The sequence below is a fragment of the Gymnodraco acuticeps genome, unplaced genomic scaffold, assembly GCF_902827175.1.
Source record: "Gymnodraco acuticeps unplaced genomic scaffold, fGymAcu1.1, whole genome shotgun sequence".
Classification (NCBI taxonomy): domain Eukaryota; kingdom Metazoa; phylum Chordata; class Actinopteri; order Perciformes; family Bathydraconidae; genus Gymnodraco; species Gymnodraco acuticeps.
Window position 1 is genome coordinate 2,091,441 of NW_022991187.1, and position 16,448 is coordinate 2,107,888.

Consider the following 16,448-nt stretch of genomic DNA (forward strand, 5'->3'; position numbering starts at 1 on the left):
TCCGCACACTGCTTCCATCAGTCGAGGTTTTATTTTGAAGGCTCTGACCAAAAACAGCGACATGTTGTCTCTAACTTGCCATGTGAGCACTTTTCGATGCATCAGAAGTTGAAGTAGTAGCACAATCAAAGGAACAATTGGAGGCCTGCATTCAGAGTTACCGAGGTACGTTTCATTTGGTCTTTATTAGGTTGTTTTGTAGTAGTTTTCAGCTCAATACAGAAACACAACTAAACCGAGAAGTCTCAGATTCCGATCTAAAAATAAGAAAAGTTTGTCTGCAGCCCGCTGAGAGCCTAGGCTGCCGAGCTGAGAGTCTGCAGTCCGCAGCTCTGTGCAGAAAATCAACCTGTTGCATGGAGTTTATAGCAATGTCCCTTTTAAATTATCCAGTGGAAAAATACAGCCACATTTCATAATGGTGATGCAATAAAATCACATGGGAAGAAGTTATTCTTAACGATGATGCATCCTCTATGAGACTTTTGGTGCGATGTGCTCAATGGAAGTTTTAACTTTTGACGATATGGTGCTTTTTCCTTACTCCAATATTTGTATTATTGCATTACTTCATGGTGCAGTGTGCTTCTTTAAAAATCTGTAACACACTTGTTGTCCACTTGTTGCGGGGCTAACTGTCACCTTATGTGCACAGACTAGTGCTTTGGTATGTTGTCCCTGATCCAAGCTAAGCGATGACTATAGTTTGGAAGAATGTCAGGCCTGGATTGTTTTCTAACATACTTCTTTAAATCAAACACGTATTTATGTCGGATCAATATAACCCACTATCACACATGTGTCTGAGGGTTTTACAATCTTCACTGCATACCTTAATCCCTCAATTTGCTTAAGGAACACCTTTTTGTTTGTGTTTTTCACGAGTATTGTGTCTTTCTTCCTCTGCATTTACATATCCTGCAACATGTTTTCAGTTGTCCCCATGATCAGATGCCAGCTTCCTGTCATCCTCTCTTCAGTGTGACAGATATAGTGTGTACACACAGTATGGTAGCTGAGGTTAGTGTGTCTGAGTGAATGGACAAACACACTCGCTGTTCCATAAGTGACTTTGGGGTGTGGAGCCAGCCAGGAGGCTAAACGTGGAAGAAGACCCCTCCTTAGTGGTATCTGGACCTCTGCTGCTTGGTTACATGAGACTTCAGTCTGTAGTGGGAAAATGCTCAAATGTAGCTTTGTCTGAGAGATCTGATTGGTTTCAAGTGAATCTGAGACCATGGGAGCCTCATCAGCATATTTTAGAAAGTGAAGGTGTTGGTGTGTGTGTGTGGTGTGTGTGTGTGTGTGTGTGTGTGTGTGGTGTGTGGTGTGTGTGTGTGGTGTGTGTGTGTGTGTGTGTGTGTGTGGTGTGTGTGTGTGGTGTGTGTGGATGCTGGCTGTGGTGTGTGTGTGTGTGTGTGTGTGTGTGTGGTGCTGTGTGTGTGTGTGTGTGTGTGTGTGTGTGTGTTGTGTGTGTGTGTGTGTGTGTGTGTGTGTGTTGTGTGTGTGTGTGTGTGTGTGTGTTGTGTGTGTGTGTGTCTGTGTGGGTGTCGTGTGTGTGGTGTGTGTGTGTGTGTGTGTGTGTTGTGTGTGTTGTGTGTGTGTGTGTGTGTGTGTGTGTGTGTGTGTGTGTGTGGGTGTGTGTGTTCTTCATGCTTCATTTCAGCCGGGAACCCCCGGTGCGTTTCATTCTTTCTCTTTTGCTGGTCTCCCCAGCCTCACGTGTCCCCCCCCCCCTTCCTCCCCTCCATCGGACCATTTACTTCACATGGCACATGGAAAGTTCATTGCTGTGGTGGGGGGTAACAAAAGCTGTTCCCCTCTTTCTCTCCCATACCCCCCTTTTATGTCACCTCCTGTAGTTTTCTGGGTCAGGGGGAAGCATTCCCCAGCATCGCCCTCATCACTGCAGAAGCTCTGTGGGCCACTTTGCACAGCCCAATAATACAGGGGCCTTTTCAAGTGTCTGTTTGTTTTGTGTTTGTAAAAAGGGACTTCAATCCAACTCTGCTTGAATACTTTCCCTCTTTATTTAACAGGAAAACACACGTTAATATTGAAAGAGCAATGTCATTATCAGTTACTTGTTAGGAAAGACATGCATATTTGAGCCTTGTTTAACCCAAACATCAATATCATTTACAACTCAAACAGACTAGAGATTTATATAATAGTTTTAAGAAAAGGTGTCAACCTCTCTACTCTTTTTAATAGCTGCTCTTTATATTAGCCCAGACACATTGCTGAACAAATGTATTCTTCTTAAGAAGGGGTGGGCATCATGTGCTCAAGTATTGTTACTTTATATATATATATATTTGTACTTTACTTGATTATTTCCATTTCTATACCTTAAACTTTTACTCCACTACATTTCAGAGGTGAATTTCCTACCTTTTAATCCACTACATTTACTTGAACACTCAGTTACTTTGTGCATATAAAACACACGATATGCTGATATGGTATAATGCAGTACTGTACTACTTATCTACACAGTATTTTTAGAATCTACATTTCGTCCACATTAACAGACTACAATACAAACAAGATCTAACATGTATAAAAACGGGATAATATATAGCTATAATACTGTGAAAAGATCCGTTCTGCATAACAACATGTTTGCATACATTTAGCTGATACTTCTGTAATTTACATTATTCTGAAATAATGCAATAATTGTGCAGAATGAGTACTTTTTTTTAACTTTAAGTATATTTTGATGCTAATACCTTTGTACTTTTTAAGACCATAATATTTGTACTTTTACTCAAGTTAAGGATCTGAGTACTTCTCCCAACACAGTTCTTATCTTATGATAAAGCTTTACAATAATTAAACCTTGGAAAAATGTCTCCTTACAGCTACTTTACACCAACTTTCAAATTCTACATCAAATCCCTGAAGATAGTTTTTGAACTATTAATACTTTTAATTACATTGTAAACCCTTCAATAATCTCCCATTTTTAGTGTTAGCACTTTACTTGTTATAGTTCCCTCCTTTATGTGGGAATCATTGGGTTCTATTCCATATCATTATTTTTGTGGCATAGAAACTACGTTTGACAGTTTAAGTCATTAATGTTGTATTTAGTATTGATTACATGCCAGATCTGTCTTGAAACCAGTTTTGGTTTCTGTCTTTGTTCGTCTCATATTCTGCCACACAGTGAACTGCAGCTGTGTCTCTGCTTGTCAGCTGAATGTAATACATGCAAACTCTTTGTTACATGGCGTCCCTCTGTGAACCTGCGTTTTATATGCACTTTATGGCAGGAAGTCACTTTATTTCCCTTTTTTAAACCCATTTTGTTACATCAAACACCCTTTGCCGAAAACATACTTTTCTTGCATTATCGTTGTTGAGACAGCGGTCCGCATAACGTCATGTTTGCTGTGCAGTCCGCCCTCGAATGTGAATTCAGGTGTGAACCACTAAAACGTTCAGGGTTTTCTCCCTCGGGCAGGCAGGCACTGGCACGGCCTGAGAAGGTGCATTTGTAGTTCTTCAGTTTATTTTCACATTTGTGCGCCGTTTCTTTTGTGTCATGTCTTCCAGGGAGTAAAAGCTGGCAGCACAATGGTCCCTGTCTGGGCCTCGACAATAGCCCGTATGAATGGGAGTGAGGGAGGAGAGCGATGGTGACAGAAAGGGGCTACAGGAAGCTCTCCTCCCAGCGGACTGTCATTTGTTTTGGATATGTCACATTTCATAAAGCCCTTTTTTGTTTCCCATTTATTTACCTCGTGAAAGGACTCGAGGGGCTCACCAGCTGCTGGGTCGCTCCAGCAGGTGTAAAGTGGCAACTAAACTGTTATAATCCAGCTACATTGATGCTTAAAGTAGATTATGAATCCTTCTGGGAGGAGTGTGGCATCACTTTGCCCCATGTAGGGGAGGAAAGCAGCGCTGAAGAGAAGGGGTGAGGGGGGGGGGGGGGGGGATAGCACTCTATCACTATTCCCTCCCTGTTTGGGCACTGGGGGAGAAAGTCGGTGAGAGGTTGAGTGGTGTTCAGGGATGTGGGAAAGAGCAGAGATTTACTCAGTGAGGTGGAGTTTGTTGGGGGGGAATGAGCAGTTGAAGTACCGTTCTTTTAGTTTCTGTTTTGGGGAACGCTGTTGGAGTTTGTTTTGAGGCGAGGCATCGTTCTAAAGTTGCCTTTCCACTGTTTGATTCAGATCTGATGTGAACAGTGAGGTTTCTGGCAGGGGATCAGGGTCCTCCCCCTCACCCCATCTCACCAGCAGCCCCTCGCTACTGTACGCACCCCGACTCTCTATCTCCTCCCTGGTGAATGAAAGAGTGGCACAACATGACTGAGAGTAACCTCGGCGCCTGTTTCTGTTTAGGCCAATCAACATTACTTCCTGATGTCTCTCCACCCCCAACACCCTTTACAGAGCTTTTCTTCTCCTCTCAGAGCGGTGCCAAGCCTGTGGCTCAGCCTGTTAACCACTCTGCTCTCAGACTGCTGTTAAAGGGCTTCAGAGGAGGAATGCTGTTTTTGTCTTTTGTTGCAAGTTAGATTGTACTGTAGTAAAAGAGCCTACTGTGGATATGGGAAGTGATTAAAGTGAACTCCACTGATTTTACATACCAAAGTGTGTGTTACAGCTCTTGGAGAGTATTGCTGTATTTTTGGGAGAGAGGGTGGTACAGAATATGTTGTGGTTCCAGACTAAGCTGCACAAAATATAATACATCGACTGAGGTGATGTAATTTTAGTCGGGGTCAGTTGGGTCTAAAGACTGCAAGTTTGAGAATGGAAAACATCTTTCAATGGAGTTATTCTAAGTGAGATTACCAGACCTGAGTTACCTGCGTTTTAGTTTTAAATATCCATTAATAATTTAACGCATCAGAACATCCAATCGCACTGTGAGCGAATTGCGTTATGTACTTTTGGTAAGTTGCATTGTGGGTAATGTAGGCACATTTTTTACAAGAAATTAGAATGTGGGGGAAAAAAAACCTTGAATTTATGCATTAACAATTGACACATTTTAGGTTAAATGAAATATCTTACAACTCTCTTGGTACAAATACTGCTGCTTCTTGGCATAAGAAGAAATGTACTGGTAAATGTATTTAAATACTGATAACAGTAGTGCTGAAATTATAAATATTGTAATTGAATATATAATAATTTGTCTTGGATATAAGTATCTATCACTACCAGTCCTGCTATTACTGATCAACAAAGTTCCAAAGTGCATCACAGCAAAATACATACAAATATGATATAAGTAATGTAAAAAAGTAATTTTTTGCAGATAAAATCAAGGATAATAAAAATAAAAATAAAATAACTACGCGTCCATGGTTGAAGGGACAATATGGGTATTTCTGTCTGACTCTATTTACTATTTGCATCCTTCTGCAGGGGAAGCTGCGTTTTCCAAATTTGCAACACAGTGAAAGTTTGAGATGTAAACGCACCGTATCATGTCCTCGTGTATCACCGTTTCCTTCTCTCTGTCCCCCTCGCTCAGCTATGCATTTCCAGGAGTGGTTACGGTCACTTCGCCCCTGCGCTGGTCTCAAAGGCTCTGATTCGGAGGACTTCTGGAGCCTCCTGCCGTCTTTCCCCCGGTCCTCCTTGTCTCTGTCCCAGTCCTCTCTGCTGGGTCTGGGGGCTCTGGCCTCCCTCACAGCGTACTGGCTGGTGACCCGTCCCCGCCCCATGCGTCCCCCCTGTGACCTGCAGGCCCAGTCTGTGGCCATCAATGTGAGTGGACCACGGTTGTGATGTTTAGAATCAGAAACAGGTTTATTACCAGGTAGGTTGACACGTACGAGGAATTTGACTTGGTTTCGTGGTGCATACATAAAAGTAAAACAAGAATGAAAAAACACAGATAGAGAACTATTTTAAGAACACTATAGTAACATAACAAAATTAAAATAAAGCAGTATTTACATTGAAATGGAATAAAATATACAACATTGTGTGCATTAATGTAATGCATAGAGTCTGCGTTGTGGCTGAGGTAAAGTGTCAGTGGCAGATGTGTGTAAATGGCCTTCATCATGATGTAAAGAGTGTTAGGGTGTAGTGGGTTGTGCGTTGGTGTTCGGATCAAGGGTTCAAACCCCACTGCAGTCAGCATGTCGTTGTGTCCCTGGGCAAGACACTTCACCCCAAATTGCTCCTGTAGTATTTTCTTTTAGTATATTGCCCACAGTATTGAGTATGTAAATCGCTTTGGATAAAAGCGTCTAACAAGTGACATGTAATGTAATGTTAAGGTGTTTAATGTGTGTGTTTGTTGCAGGGAGATCCCAGCTGTAGGCGCTCCGCTCTTCTGAAAGATGACACGCTGCTGGAGTTTTACTACGATGACACCAGGACGGCCTTCGACATGTTCCAGAGAGGCGTGAGGATCGCAGGTTGGCACACTCACAACACATGAGTTTACCCTACATGCTAATGAGTCATTATTTAAAGAAAGGGATTACAGACCTTGAAAACATTGCTGCTGTTCTTTGATAACCTCTGAAGTCCTCACCGTGGAGGCCTTGCTTAACTTCAGCAAAGGGATAAAAGTTTTCTGTCAGTGGAGACAAGCGTTGATGCGCTTTTTAATTTATAAAATGGACAACTAAAAGCAATTTATTGAGATATCATCAACGATTTCTTAATATTAGCTTTTTATCACTTATATAATCAACTCTTAGTAATTGGAATCATACATCTTTTTTGTACCTAGGGGAAAATTGGGTTACTTTTCAGTTATTCCATTTTAGTATAAGAATAAATACAAACACAGAGAACTTGTAGTATTAAACATGTACAAATATGTATATTACAACATACATACAATACAAATACACTAGTGTAAATAATAGCAGTACTAAAAATGGGGTCTAAGATTAAGTGTTTAAATGCTGCATATTATGAATTAGATTAATAGGAATATAACTTTAAATGTACAGTGTACAAACAATACTAACGTCAGAGTATTGCAGAGTGGCATCATTTTAAATAAGTAAGTTTTGCATAATTTAGATATAGTAATGGGGCTACAGTTATACATCCCAATATAATTCCACCGGAACATGATAAAAAGTTGTATTTAAGTATTTTCCACTTCATTTCAAATAGTAAATGAACTGAAATAGCACAGAAAAACTTTAACCATTTCACAGACGCTACAGTTTAAATATTGCATATGTTTAACTGACGTGACACATCTGCCTCTGGTGTCCTGCAGGAGATGGCCCGTGTCTTGGCTTCAGAAAGCCGGGGCAGCCCTACGAGTGGATCTCCTACTCTGAGGTCGGACATGTTTTTAATATTTACATCTCTTCTGTGTGACGTTTCTCTTCCTGCCATTTGATAAACGTCTCCTCTCCTGCAGGTGGCGCAGCGGGCGCAGGTGCTGGGCTCCGGGCTGCTGGCCAAAGGCTGCCAGCCCAACCCAGAGCAGTTTGTGGCGATATTTGCACAGAACAGACCGGAGGTAGGATTCAAAATGCAAGTTTCAAGGCTTTTATTGTTATGTGTGCATAGCTACAGTGTAGTTATGACAACGAACATTTTAGGTCACAGGCTCCTCCAAGTCAAAGTCAAAGTCAACTTTAATGTCAATCTTTCAGTTTGTGTGTACAGACAGAGAGATCGAAATGTCGTTTCCAACAATCCCGAATACAAAAATACAATTATACAGATATGTATAAATATGTATATCCTATATACACAATCAACAGACACATTTACACATATGCACACATTAAGATAAAAAACACAACAATGAACGTATACAAAATAACAGTCACTTCAATATCAATATCTTTGGTGCAAGATTGTCCATAGCAGCGTAAAAAATAAAAATGTCACTGGTGCGAACAGTGCAACAGATAATAGTGCAAGTAAATAAAATAGAATATAATATAAATAGTGCATACTAGTCTATATACAAGTAATTGGAATATTGATATAAGTTGCAAACGGATGAATGTTACAGTCGCACCGCTGGTTCTGATTTTCTGTTTGTTCTGCTGGTTTCCTGTGAGCGTTAGAATCGATCGGATAACCTTTATAACACGGATGGTGCGTTGCCTTTAATCAAGATGGCTGATCCTCAAAACAGCTCGATAATTCAAATGTGCAGTGGTGGAAACAGTACTGAGTACAAATACTATGGTATTCCTGAATTCAAAATGTTACTCAAGAAGAAGAAAATATAAAATATACTTGTGAAGCTGACAATTGAGCGGCCCGACCAAGCAAGGAGGCAGAGGCAGAACGTCCAAAATACAACCCGGTGTGGGCATTTATTAAGTCAGGAACACATGACACACAGCCTCAATCCTGCTGTTTCTCCCTGAACACAGCCTGCAGCCACAAGGATCTCACACACACTCTACCAGCCTCCACACACAGGGAAACAGAGCCTAAATACCTACACACTAATCAGCACAACAAGACACAGGTGAGGGGGGGAGCAATTAGACACAGGTGGGGGGGGGGGGAGGAGACAACACAGGGCACCAGGTGAACATAATCAGGAGTAACAGAAAGAACGGGAGGGGGAACACTTTTCAAAATAAAAACACATGTGCAATATACAAGGCCTGAAGCCGTCAGTCCATAGTGACAAAGTTATCTTCGTCACAATACTAAAAGTACGTTATGTGTAAGTAAGTGTTCATTATGCGGAATAACTCTTTTCATATTATTATATTATCATACAATAGTATCATTGTTTGTTATTGTTAAAAATACATTCAAGAGCATTTTTGCACTTGTATTTAAAATCATGTGTGAATTAGTAGTTCAGTACTTTATCATAAAAGTATATAATGTGTTTTCATATTGAAAAAGTATCTAGTAACTATGAGTGCTAAATAATTAGTGACTCAAAAAAGTGCAATATTTCCCTCTGAAATGTGGAAGTATAAATTAAAATGGAAATACTCAAGTACTAGTATGTCAAAAAAGTGCAAATACTAAGTTACATTATCACTGCTGCAGATGTGTATTTCACTTCGGGAGAACTTAATGTATTCTCAAAAAGAAATCCGACGTTTGCTCCTACTTTTAACTCGCACCAGCTTCACACTTCTTCTATTCATCTTTTACAGATTCGTTATTTCTGCGGTGTAAGTGTGTTTGGCTTTCTTCATATTGAGAGCAGAGCTGCTGGAGAAAGTGTGTCCCCGGGGCGGCTAACATTGGAACTCATTTTCTAATATATCCGTCAGGCAGGGCCATTTGTTTCTCTCTCCGGTGTAGACTGAAAGTGAAAGATAATTTTCTGCTCCATCAGAGCCCGTAACCTCTCATCAGACCCGTCTACACACAGAGTGCTGTTATTACCACCACTGTAATTCTGTTTGTTTTGTTAATATGAAATGTTTTATGATCTACATTACCGGGACAAATCCCCAGATGTTCAGATCTCTCACTTAGCGGTGAGTGAAGGGTGAGTCTAACGGTGCTGCTTTGTCTCCCTCTGCTGGGGGAAGTGGATCATCTCAGAGCTGGCCTGCTACACCTACTCCATGGCCGTGGTCCCTCTGTACGACACGCTGGGGCTGGAGGCCATGGTGCACATTCTCAACCTGGGTGAGGGGAGAGCTGCATGTAGAAATAACACGCAATAAATGTTCAGATATACAGCTAAATATGAACATTAGAACAATAGCTCTTTATTAAAGTATGCAGTGAGCTGACACACAGAATATAGATTTAACTGAGAGTCTTCAGATTATACAATTAAATGAGAAATTAGGCGATAATTCGATCTCCTTTTAGAAATAGCAGAAGAAGAATTCTTCTTACAAAACTAATAATATTTGTCAAAGTAGTGTATTATGAAACGGTTGATTACAAGTAAAAGTCCTGCTTTCGAAATCTTACTAAAATAAAAACACAGAAGTATGATCAGCCAAATTCACCTTCATTAAATAGTAAATGGGCTTTATTTATTTTTGCACTTCCCCAGTCTTTACGACCCCTCAAAGTGTTCTACAAGTCAGGATTCAACCATTCACGCTTAAGGAAACTAATATTCACACAGAGGGAAGGAAAGAAGGTGTTTGCTCTACTAACTTAGTTCATTTTTTGGACATCTTTTCTAACTTTTTGGGTAAAAGGGGTCATGAACAAGTCACTTTTTCAAACGATCTGGGTATCTTTGCTGTACACCAACTTATACACTGTTAAATGAGATGATACACCACCTTTGTTTTGTGTGTTCTGCTTGAGTCCGAAAACATAGGATTCAACAAGTCATCCTCATCTGAGTCATCTCCACCCACAGCTTTTTACATTTTTCTCCCACAGACAAGTCAGGGCAGACTGGGGTTTCATTTTAGGCAGGGGATTTAAAGAAGAGTTAAAAAGAGGGTGACGTATAGTATATCCAGACAGATAGTATAACAACATGGAGAACATATATATATATATATATATGTAGCTACAAGAATAATACAACAATGAGGTCTGGGAATGAGCATTATATGTCCCCTTAATTTATTAAATATTTTCAGCTCCATTGCTAAACATTAAACACATATTTAGTGTATCTGCTAACATCTCATTAACAGTGCTTTTTGGAAGGTGCTAAAAGTGTGTGATCCACTGGGTTCATGAATTATTTAACCTTTTAATCTATTTTTAATGAAATATCTTCTTCTGCAAATGAATCTACATCTCTTGCTGTCAGAGCTGCAGTTGAATAGACACGGTTTCCCTTTAGGGTGAACTGTTGCTTCACAATGTCAGACGTTAACACGCTTCACTGTATTGATGTTGTGTGTGTGTTTGTAGTATTCATGCTTCATATCTGTAGTAGATATATAGTTAATAGTTAGTAAACAGTGGTTTTAACATCCGGTGCTTGTACTTCTGCTGCTGTGACACTAAGGATTGATCAATAAAGTTGGCCTCCTGTGTGTTTTGGGTTGCGTTTTTAGCGGAGATCTCTCTGGTGATCTGCGACCGGGAGGAGAAGGCCGCAGAGTTGTTGGAGAACAAGGAGACGGGCGTGACTCCGAAGCTCTCCTGCCTGGTTCTCTTCAACGATTTCAGCGACGCGTTTGTGGAGAGGGCGAAGAACTGCGAGGTGGAGGTTTTGAAACTGGAGCAGCTCATGGTGAGGAGGGGGAAGTACTAAATCCCTATAATGCAGACTCATTTAACTAAATCCCCTTTAATCAAGTCATCAATGGTGATATGTAAATGGTTATGAATAACTCCCTCTCTGTCCACATCTTAGGACCTGGGAAGGCAGAACCTCAAAGACCCTGTGGTGAGTTCATGGTCTCTCAGCTGCTACATCAAACTGGTTCCAGTAAATAGCCGAAACCCCCTCTAAATGCCAGGATGACAGCTTTACCTTTGCCCCTGTCCCATAAGATATCATTAACACTCACTTGTAAACAGGACTTTAAACTGTGGAGGAAGCCTGTTCTCATATTGTCATATTTTATTGCTGCAGCCGCCCCAGCCTCAGGATCTGGCCGTGGTTTGCTTCACCAGTGGAACCACAGGTACTGTCTGATTTCATACGCGTAATTATCCTTCTCATTAGAAAAAAACGTCCTTCAGTGCCCACTAACAACCTCTCTTTATGGCACTGCTGCAGTTTCCTTTTGCTGCGCAGGGCACTGCAATAATGTCTTGTTTATTTATCCAGGGAAGCCAAAGGGAGCCATGATCACCCACGGCAACATCGCCTCCAACACTTCCTCTGTCATTAAGATCCTGGAGGTCTGTCTACACTTCCACCTCCTTGTCTAATTGAGAACAGCCTCACATCACTTCCCATCTGCTTGTCTCTGTCTCTCCAAACTGTCCCTCTCCCTGCTGTGTCTAATGGTTTTGATTAATTGGCTGTTTGATTGCCCCTGTCGCTGCGAGGTACTTTAACTAATTGCCCCGGTATAAAGATTGTGCCATCTAACTTGATTGCTTGTGAGGCTGTCTGAACCTAATCTCTCCCCTGTGCTTTGCTCACTTTATTTCTCGTTTTTCTCTCAGGGTTCGTTTGTGATCCGACAAGAGGATGTGTCGATTTCTTACCTGCCTCTTGCGCACATGTTTGAGCGGATGATTCAGGTAGCTGATCCTCTTATCAGGTGTTTTTTTTTGTAGTGTGTGTTTGTGGGTAAACACTAAATTGAGTCTATTTTCTTATCGCAGGTCTCTATGTTCTGCCACGGGGCCAGAGTAGGATTCTACCAAGGCGACATCTCTCTGCTAATGGACGACATTAAAACTCTCAAACCGACCTTCTTTCCTGTTGTGCCTCGTCTACTCAACCGCATCTATGACAAGGTCAGAATATAGACATTGAATGCATTATCTCGCAATGAGAAGGCTAACATTGTTCTTCAGAATCAGGTTTATTACCAGGTAGGTTTACACGTACGAGGAATTTCACTTGGTGTCGTGGTGCATACAAAAAAGTAAAACAAGAATTAAAAAACACAGGTAGAGAACTAGAAAAAATAATAAAAAGTATAGTCAAATAACAATGAAATAAAAAGGAGTAAAATATGGAATACAAATCGGCAGTAATAAAAAAAAAAAAAACAGATATTGTTGTACATTGTGTGCATTAATGTAATGCATAGAGTCTATGATGTGGCTGAGGTAAAGTGTCAGTGGACCTTGGACCCAATGTTTTAAACCTTATTTCTGTTGTTTCTCCATTACCTTACAGATCCTGGGCTCGGTGACGTCCCCTCTGCGCCGGGCTTTGCTTCACTACGCGGTGAGGAGGAAGCAGGCGGAGCTCAGCAGCGGGGTGGTGCGGAACAACAGTCTGTGGGACCGGCTGGTGTTCAACAGGATTCAGGTCAGTTGCTGGGAACACAAAGGTTTCACCTTTTATTTCTCAACAATTCCCTTGCTCTAGTAAAGAACTAAAGGACCAACAGAACTCAACCTTCAAACAAAAAACATGTTTTAAATGCAGAGGTTGTTTTTGACCGTTTTGTAATCTCTTTTTTTTTTTTTACGGAAACATATCATTAACAAGCCACTCTTTCAAAACATTGGGTATCTGGAGTGTATACCATAATAACCCCTTATAAAACAGTCATTTTTTGGGGTCTACCTCAATCAAAAAACATGGGAAAAGTAAATAAAACACCCGCTACAGATTTGGTGTTTAGTCATTAATAACATATTTTCTGTTTATCCAAGGATCTGCAGTTGTAAATGTAGACTCGGAAAATAGTCAAATGGTATCCAAACTTAACAAGAGAAGCAAAACTCTTCCAGCAATCAATGCCAAACATCCCCCAGACTCTTATGGATTGTATTGGAGAAGCATGCACTCTGCAAGATTTTGGCTCAGTATGATCCATGCCGATGGGAGAATATGGTCTAGTTTTAAAATGCTGTTAAAATGGAATTTAACCCGCTACCACAATATGATTGCATCTGCACTTCACACAAACAAACTTGCTTGTGTTTCAGGCCAATTTAGGAGGTAATCTGCGGTTCGCCCTGACGGCCTCGGCTCCCATCAGCCCCGCGGTGCTGTCCTTCCTCAGAGCCACCATGGGCTGCCTCATCTTCGAGGGTTACGGCCAGACAGAGTGCACCGCAGGCTGCACGTTCTCCATGCCCGGAGACTGGAGCGCAGGTAGAACACCAGCTGACTCTTCACAAATCAGAAATTATTCCTCCAACTGCGGGGAAATATATGTGGTTACATCAAAGTGGACAGATAAAATAGCAATTTTAAATTAAAAACACAGGTAGAGAACTATACAAATAATAAAAAGTATAGTCAAATATATAACAATGGAATAAAATATGGAATACAAATCGGCAGTAATAAAAAAAAGAAAAGAAAACATATTGTTGTACATTGTGTGCATTAATGTAATGGATAGAGTCTTTGCATTACAAACAAAAACAAGTACCTGAAGGACTCACTTGGTAGAGATGGCAGCCCACATACTGGGGCTTGGTCCCCGAGCGGGGGTCCCGGGTTCGAATGTCTCCCCCCTCCTACACTGTCATAAAAGCTTTAGTGGCACAAATCTTTAAAAAGAAAAAGTACCAGAATTACGAAATACACAAAAATATAGTGACTGAGGTAGCATCGCGTAATAACAATACTACACCAAACTGTACAAGAGTGTAAATTGAACGTGGTATCGCATATCAGTTTTTTTATATTTAAAGTACATCAGTGATATTACAGCCTGCATTAGTGTCAATAACGTCTTCTCCTGTCAATTCCTTGTGTTTTTGTGGCTGTGGTGGTAAGTCCTGTCCTCTGCATCCCGTGTGTTTGTCAGGTCATGTCGGCGCTCCCTTGCCCTGTGCCAAGGTGAAGCTGGTGGACATCCCTGATATGAATTACTATGCTAAGAACGGAGATGGAGAGGTGAGATAAAACTCCTTTAAAGTAAACATTTTACCACAGTGTCTGATGCCTGCTCACACTCACAGTTCTGTCCTGTTAGATCTGCATCAGTGGCCCCAGTGTGTTCAGAGGTTACCTGAAGGACCCAGAGAAGACTGCGGAGGCGCTGGACAGCGACGGCTGGCTGCACAGCGGGGACGTGGGACAGTGGCTTCCGGTAAGTCAGACACAAATAGGACTGATAACACCATCTAGTTATCTGTATACCGCAGTATCAGGACTAAAACCACCACTCAGAGACAGTTTCATCCCACAGGCCATAAGACTGTTAAACATCTGAACTTTTGAAAGAACATCCATAACATTCATCTGTTTGCAACTTATATATATATCAATATTCCAATTACTTGTATATAGACTATTCTTACACTATTTCTATTATATTCAATTGTATCTGTTTTATTGTGTTGCACTGTTGGAGGAGCCTGTGACCTACGATTGTCATTGTCACAACTACACTGTAGCTATGTACACATGACAATAAAAGCCTTGAGTCTTGAATCTGTAAGTAAGCTAAATATGTATGTCTCTGCCAGAACGGGACGCTACGCATCATCGACAGGAAGAAGCACATCTTCAAGTTGTCTCAGGGCGAGTACATCGCTCCGGAGAAGATTGAAAACGTCTACATGCGGTGTGTTCCGGTGCTTCAGGTGTTCGTGCACGGAGATAGTTTACAGGTAAATGGTTTTAACTCACAGATGGAGATTCAAAACATTTGCGGTTGTACAAGTTTCATTTTAAATTTCTTGTGTATTGTATTTGTCCAGTCTTACCTCATAGGCATAGCTGTTCCTGACCCTGAGGTGTTTGTCAGCTGGGCTAAAGAGCGAGGATTTGTGGGATCCTATGAAGAGCTGTGCCAGAATCCTGTACGTCTTATTTCATTACATAACCATCTGACAATATTATATGAATTCCAGAAAATTGACATTTATTGGCTTTCCAACAGGATTTAACGAGTGCAGTGTTAGAGGACATGAAGGTTGTGGGGAAGGAAGCAGGCCTGAAGTCCTTCGAACAAGTAAGGCCTTGTTTTTGGTTTGAAATGTGGAAGCTACTATCCTCCAAGTTCTGACTTTTGTTGGGATTTTATTTCTTACCTTTCTCTTCTTTCAGGTGAAGGACCTCTACTTGCACCCAGAGATGTTCAGCGTCGCCAACGGCCTCCTCACCCCGACAATGAAAAGCAGACGCATCGACATCCGGAAATACTTTCAGGAACAGCTAACAAACATGTACAGCAAGACGGCTGTTTGAAGGGTGCGCTCAGTAACTCGCACACAGAGAAGGGAAATCATATGGGACAGGAACCTGGGAGAAAGAAATTTAAATCCTATACGTCCAGTAGTGCCTTATTTTAAAATATATATATTGTATATATTTTGGAATATTGGTATTTTGCTTCAAAGAAGTCTTAACTTTCGTCCACCTCTTGCACATATGTATAGTATATTAACTTCACATGGAAAGTAACACAGAGTGGGACCAAACCATTTTTCTAAATACCAATCTCACTGTTTGTCATGTTCACTAATTCAGTGTTATAGAAACATTACAGATACATTATTGTTAAGTCGCAGAAATAATTAACAAACTGCAGAGACGTTAAGTTAGACATGTATTTGACACTTTCCTGTTCTCGTCCCATGCAAGGACTTCTTAAGGGACACGTTGGGTACTTGTAACTCAGATCTTGCATTAACTGGTTGTGTATTCTTTTTTAATAGGTTCTGGAAATGTTCATAAACCAGTGTGGGGTGGAATTCACCTACAGTTAGACCACTGCAGGTTTTAACCAACAGTTATTTGTAAAAAAAAAAAACCTGAACTGTACATACTGCTTTTATTGCCATTTGCTGACAGGACACTACTGACTAATTCCAGTGAAGTTAAACTGAAAATAAATCAAGCTTGGAAACGGACTGTTTTGTGTAATCATATTAAAGAAAAGTCCAGAACACCCTGTAGTACAGGGGTATCAAACTCAATTTCATCTCGGGCCACATTCGCATTATGGTTGCACTCAAAGGGCCGGTTGT

General features: G+C 40.9%; 1 protein-coding gene across 1 annotated transcript; it reads left to right on the plus strand.

Moving 5' to 3' along the window:
• Positions 1 to 34: 34 nt before the first annotated feature.
• On the plus strand, positions 35 to 16,331 carry acsl2 (acyl-CoA synthetase long chain family member 2). The gene is made up of 20 exons (XM_034238365.1): positions 35 to 165; positions 5,503 to 5,738; positions 6,286 to 6,400; positions 7,225 to 7,289; positions 7,372 to 7,473; positions 9,482 to 9,581; positions 10,934 to 11,112; positions 11,236 to 11,268; positions 11,458 to 11,509; positions 11,656 to 11,729; positions 12,000 to 12,077; positions 12,162 to 12,296; positions 12,685 to 12,819; positions 13,446 to 13,614; positions 14,279 to 14,367; positions 14,447 to 14,563; positions 14,943 to 15,086; positions 15,177 to 15,278; positions 15,359 to 15,430; positions 15,526 to 16,331. Exons 2-20 carry the CDS (start codon positions 5,505 to 5,507, stop codon positions 15,664 to 15,666), a joined length of 2,136 nt encoding a protein of 711 aa, XP_034094256.1. The 5' UTR covers positions 35 to 165; positions 5,503 to 5,504; the 3' UTR covers positions 15,667 to 16,331.
• Positions 16,332 to 16,448: the final 117 nt, after the last annotated feature.

Bases quoted from the DNA above. Each gene is read 5' to 3' on its own strand.
- acsl2 (XM_034238365.1), top strand. From the start codon at position 5,505: ATGCATTTCCAGGAGTGGTTACGGTCACTTCGCCCCTGCGCTGGTCTC. The intron at 11,269-11,457 runs GTGAGTTCATGG...TTATTGCTGCAG, and splicing joins AGAACCTCAAAGACCCTGTG to CCGCCCCAGCCTCAGGATCT. The intron at 11,730-11,999 runs GTCTGTCTACAC...TTTTTCTCTCAG, and splicing joins CTGTCATTAAGATCCTGGAG to GGTTCGTTTGTGATCCGACA.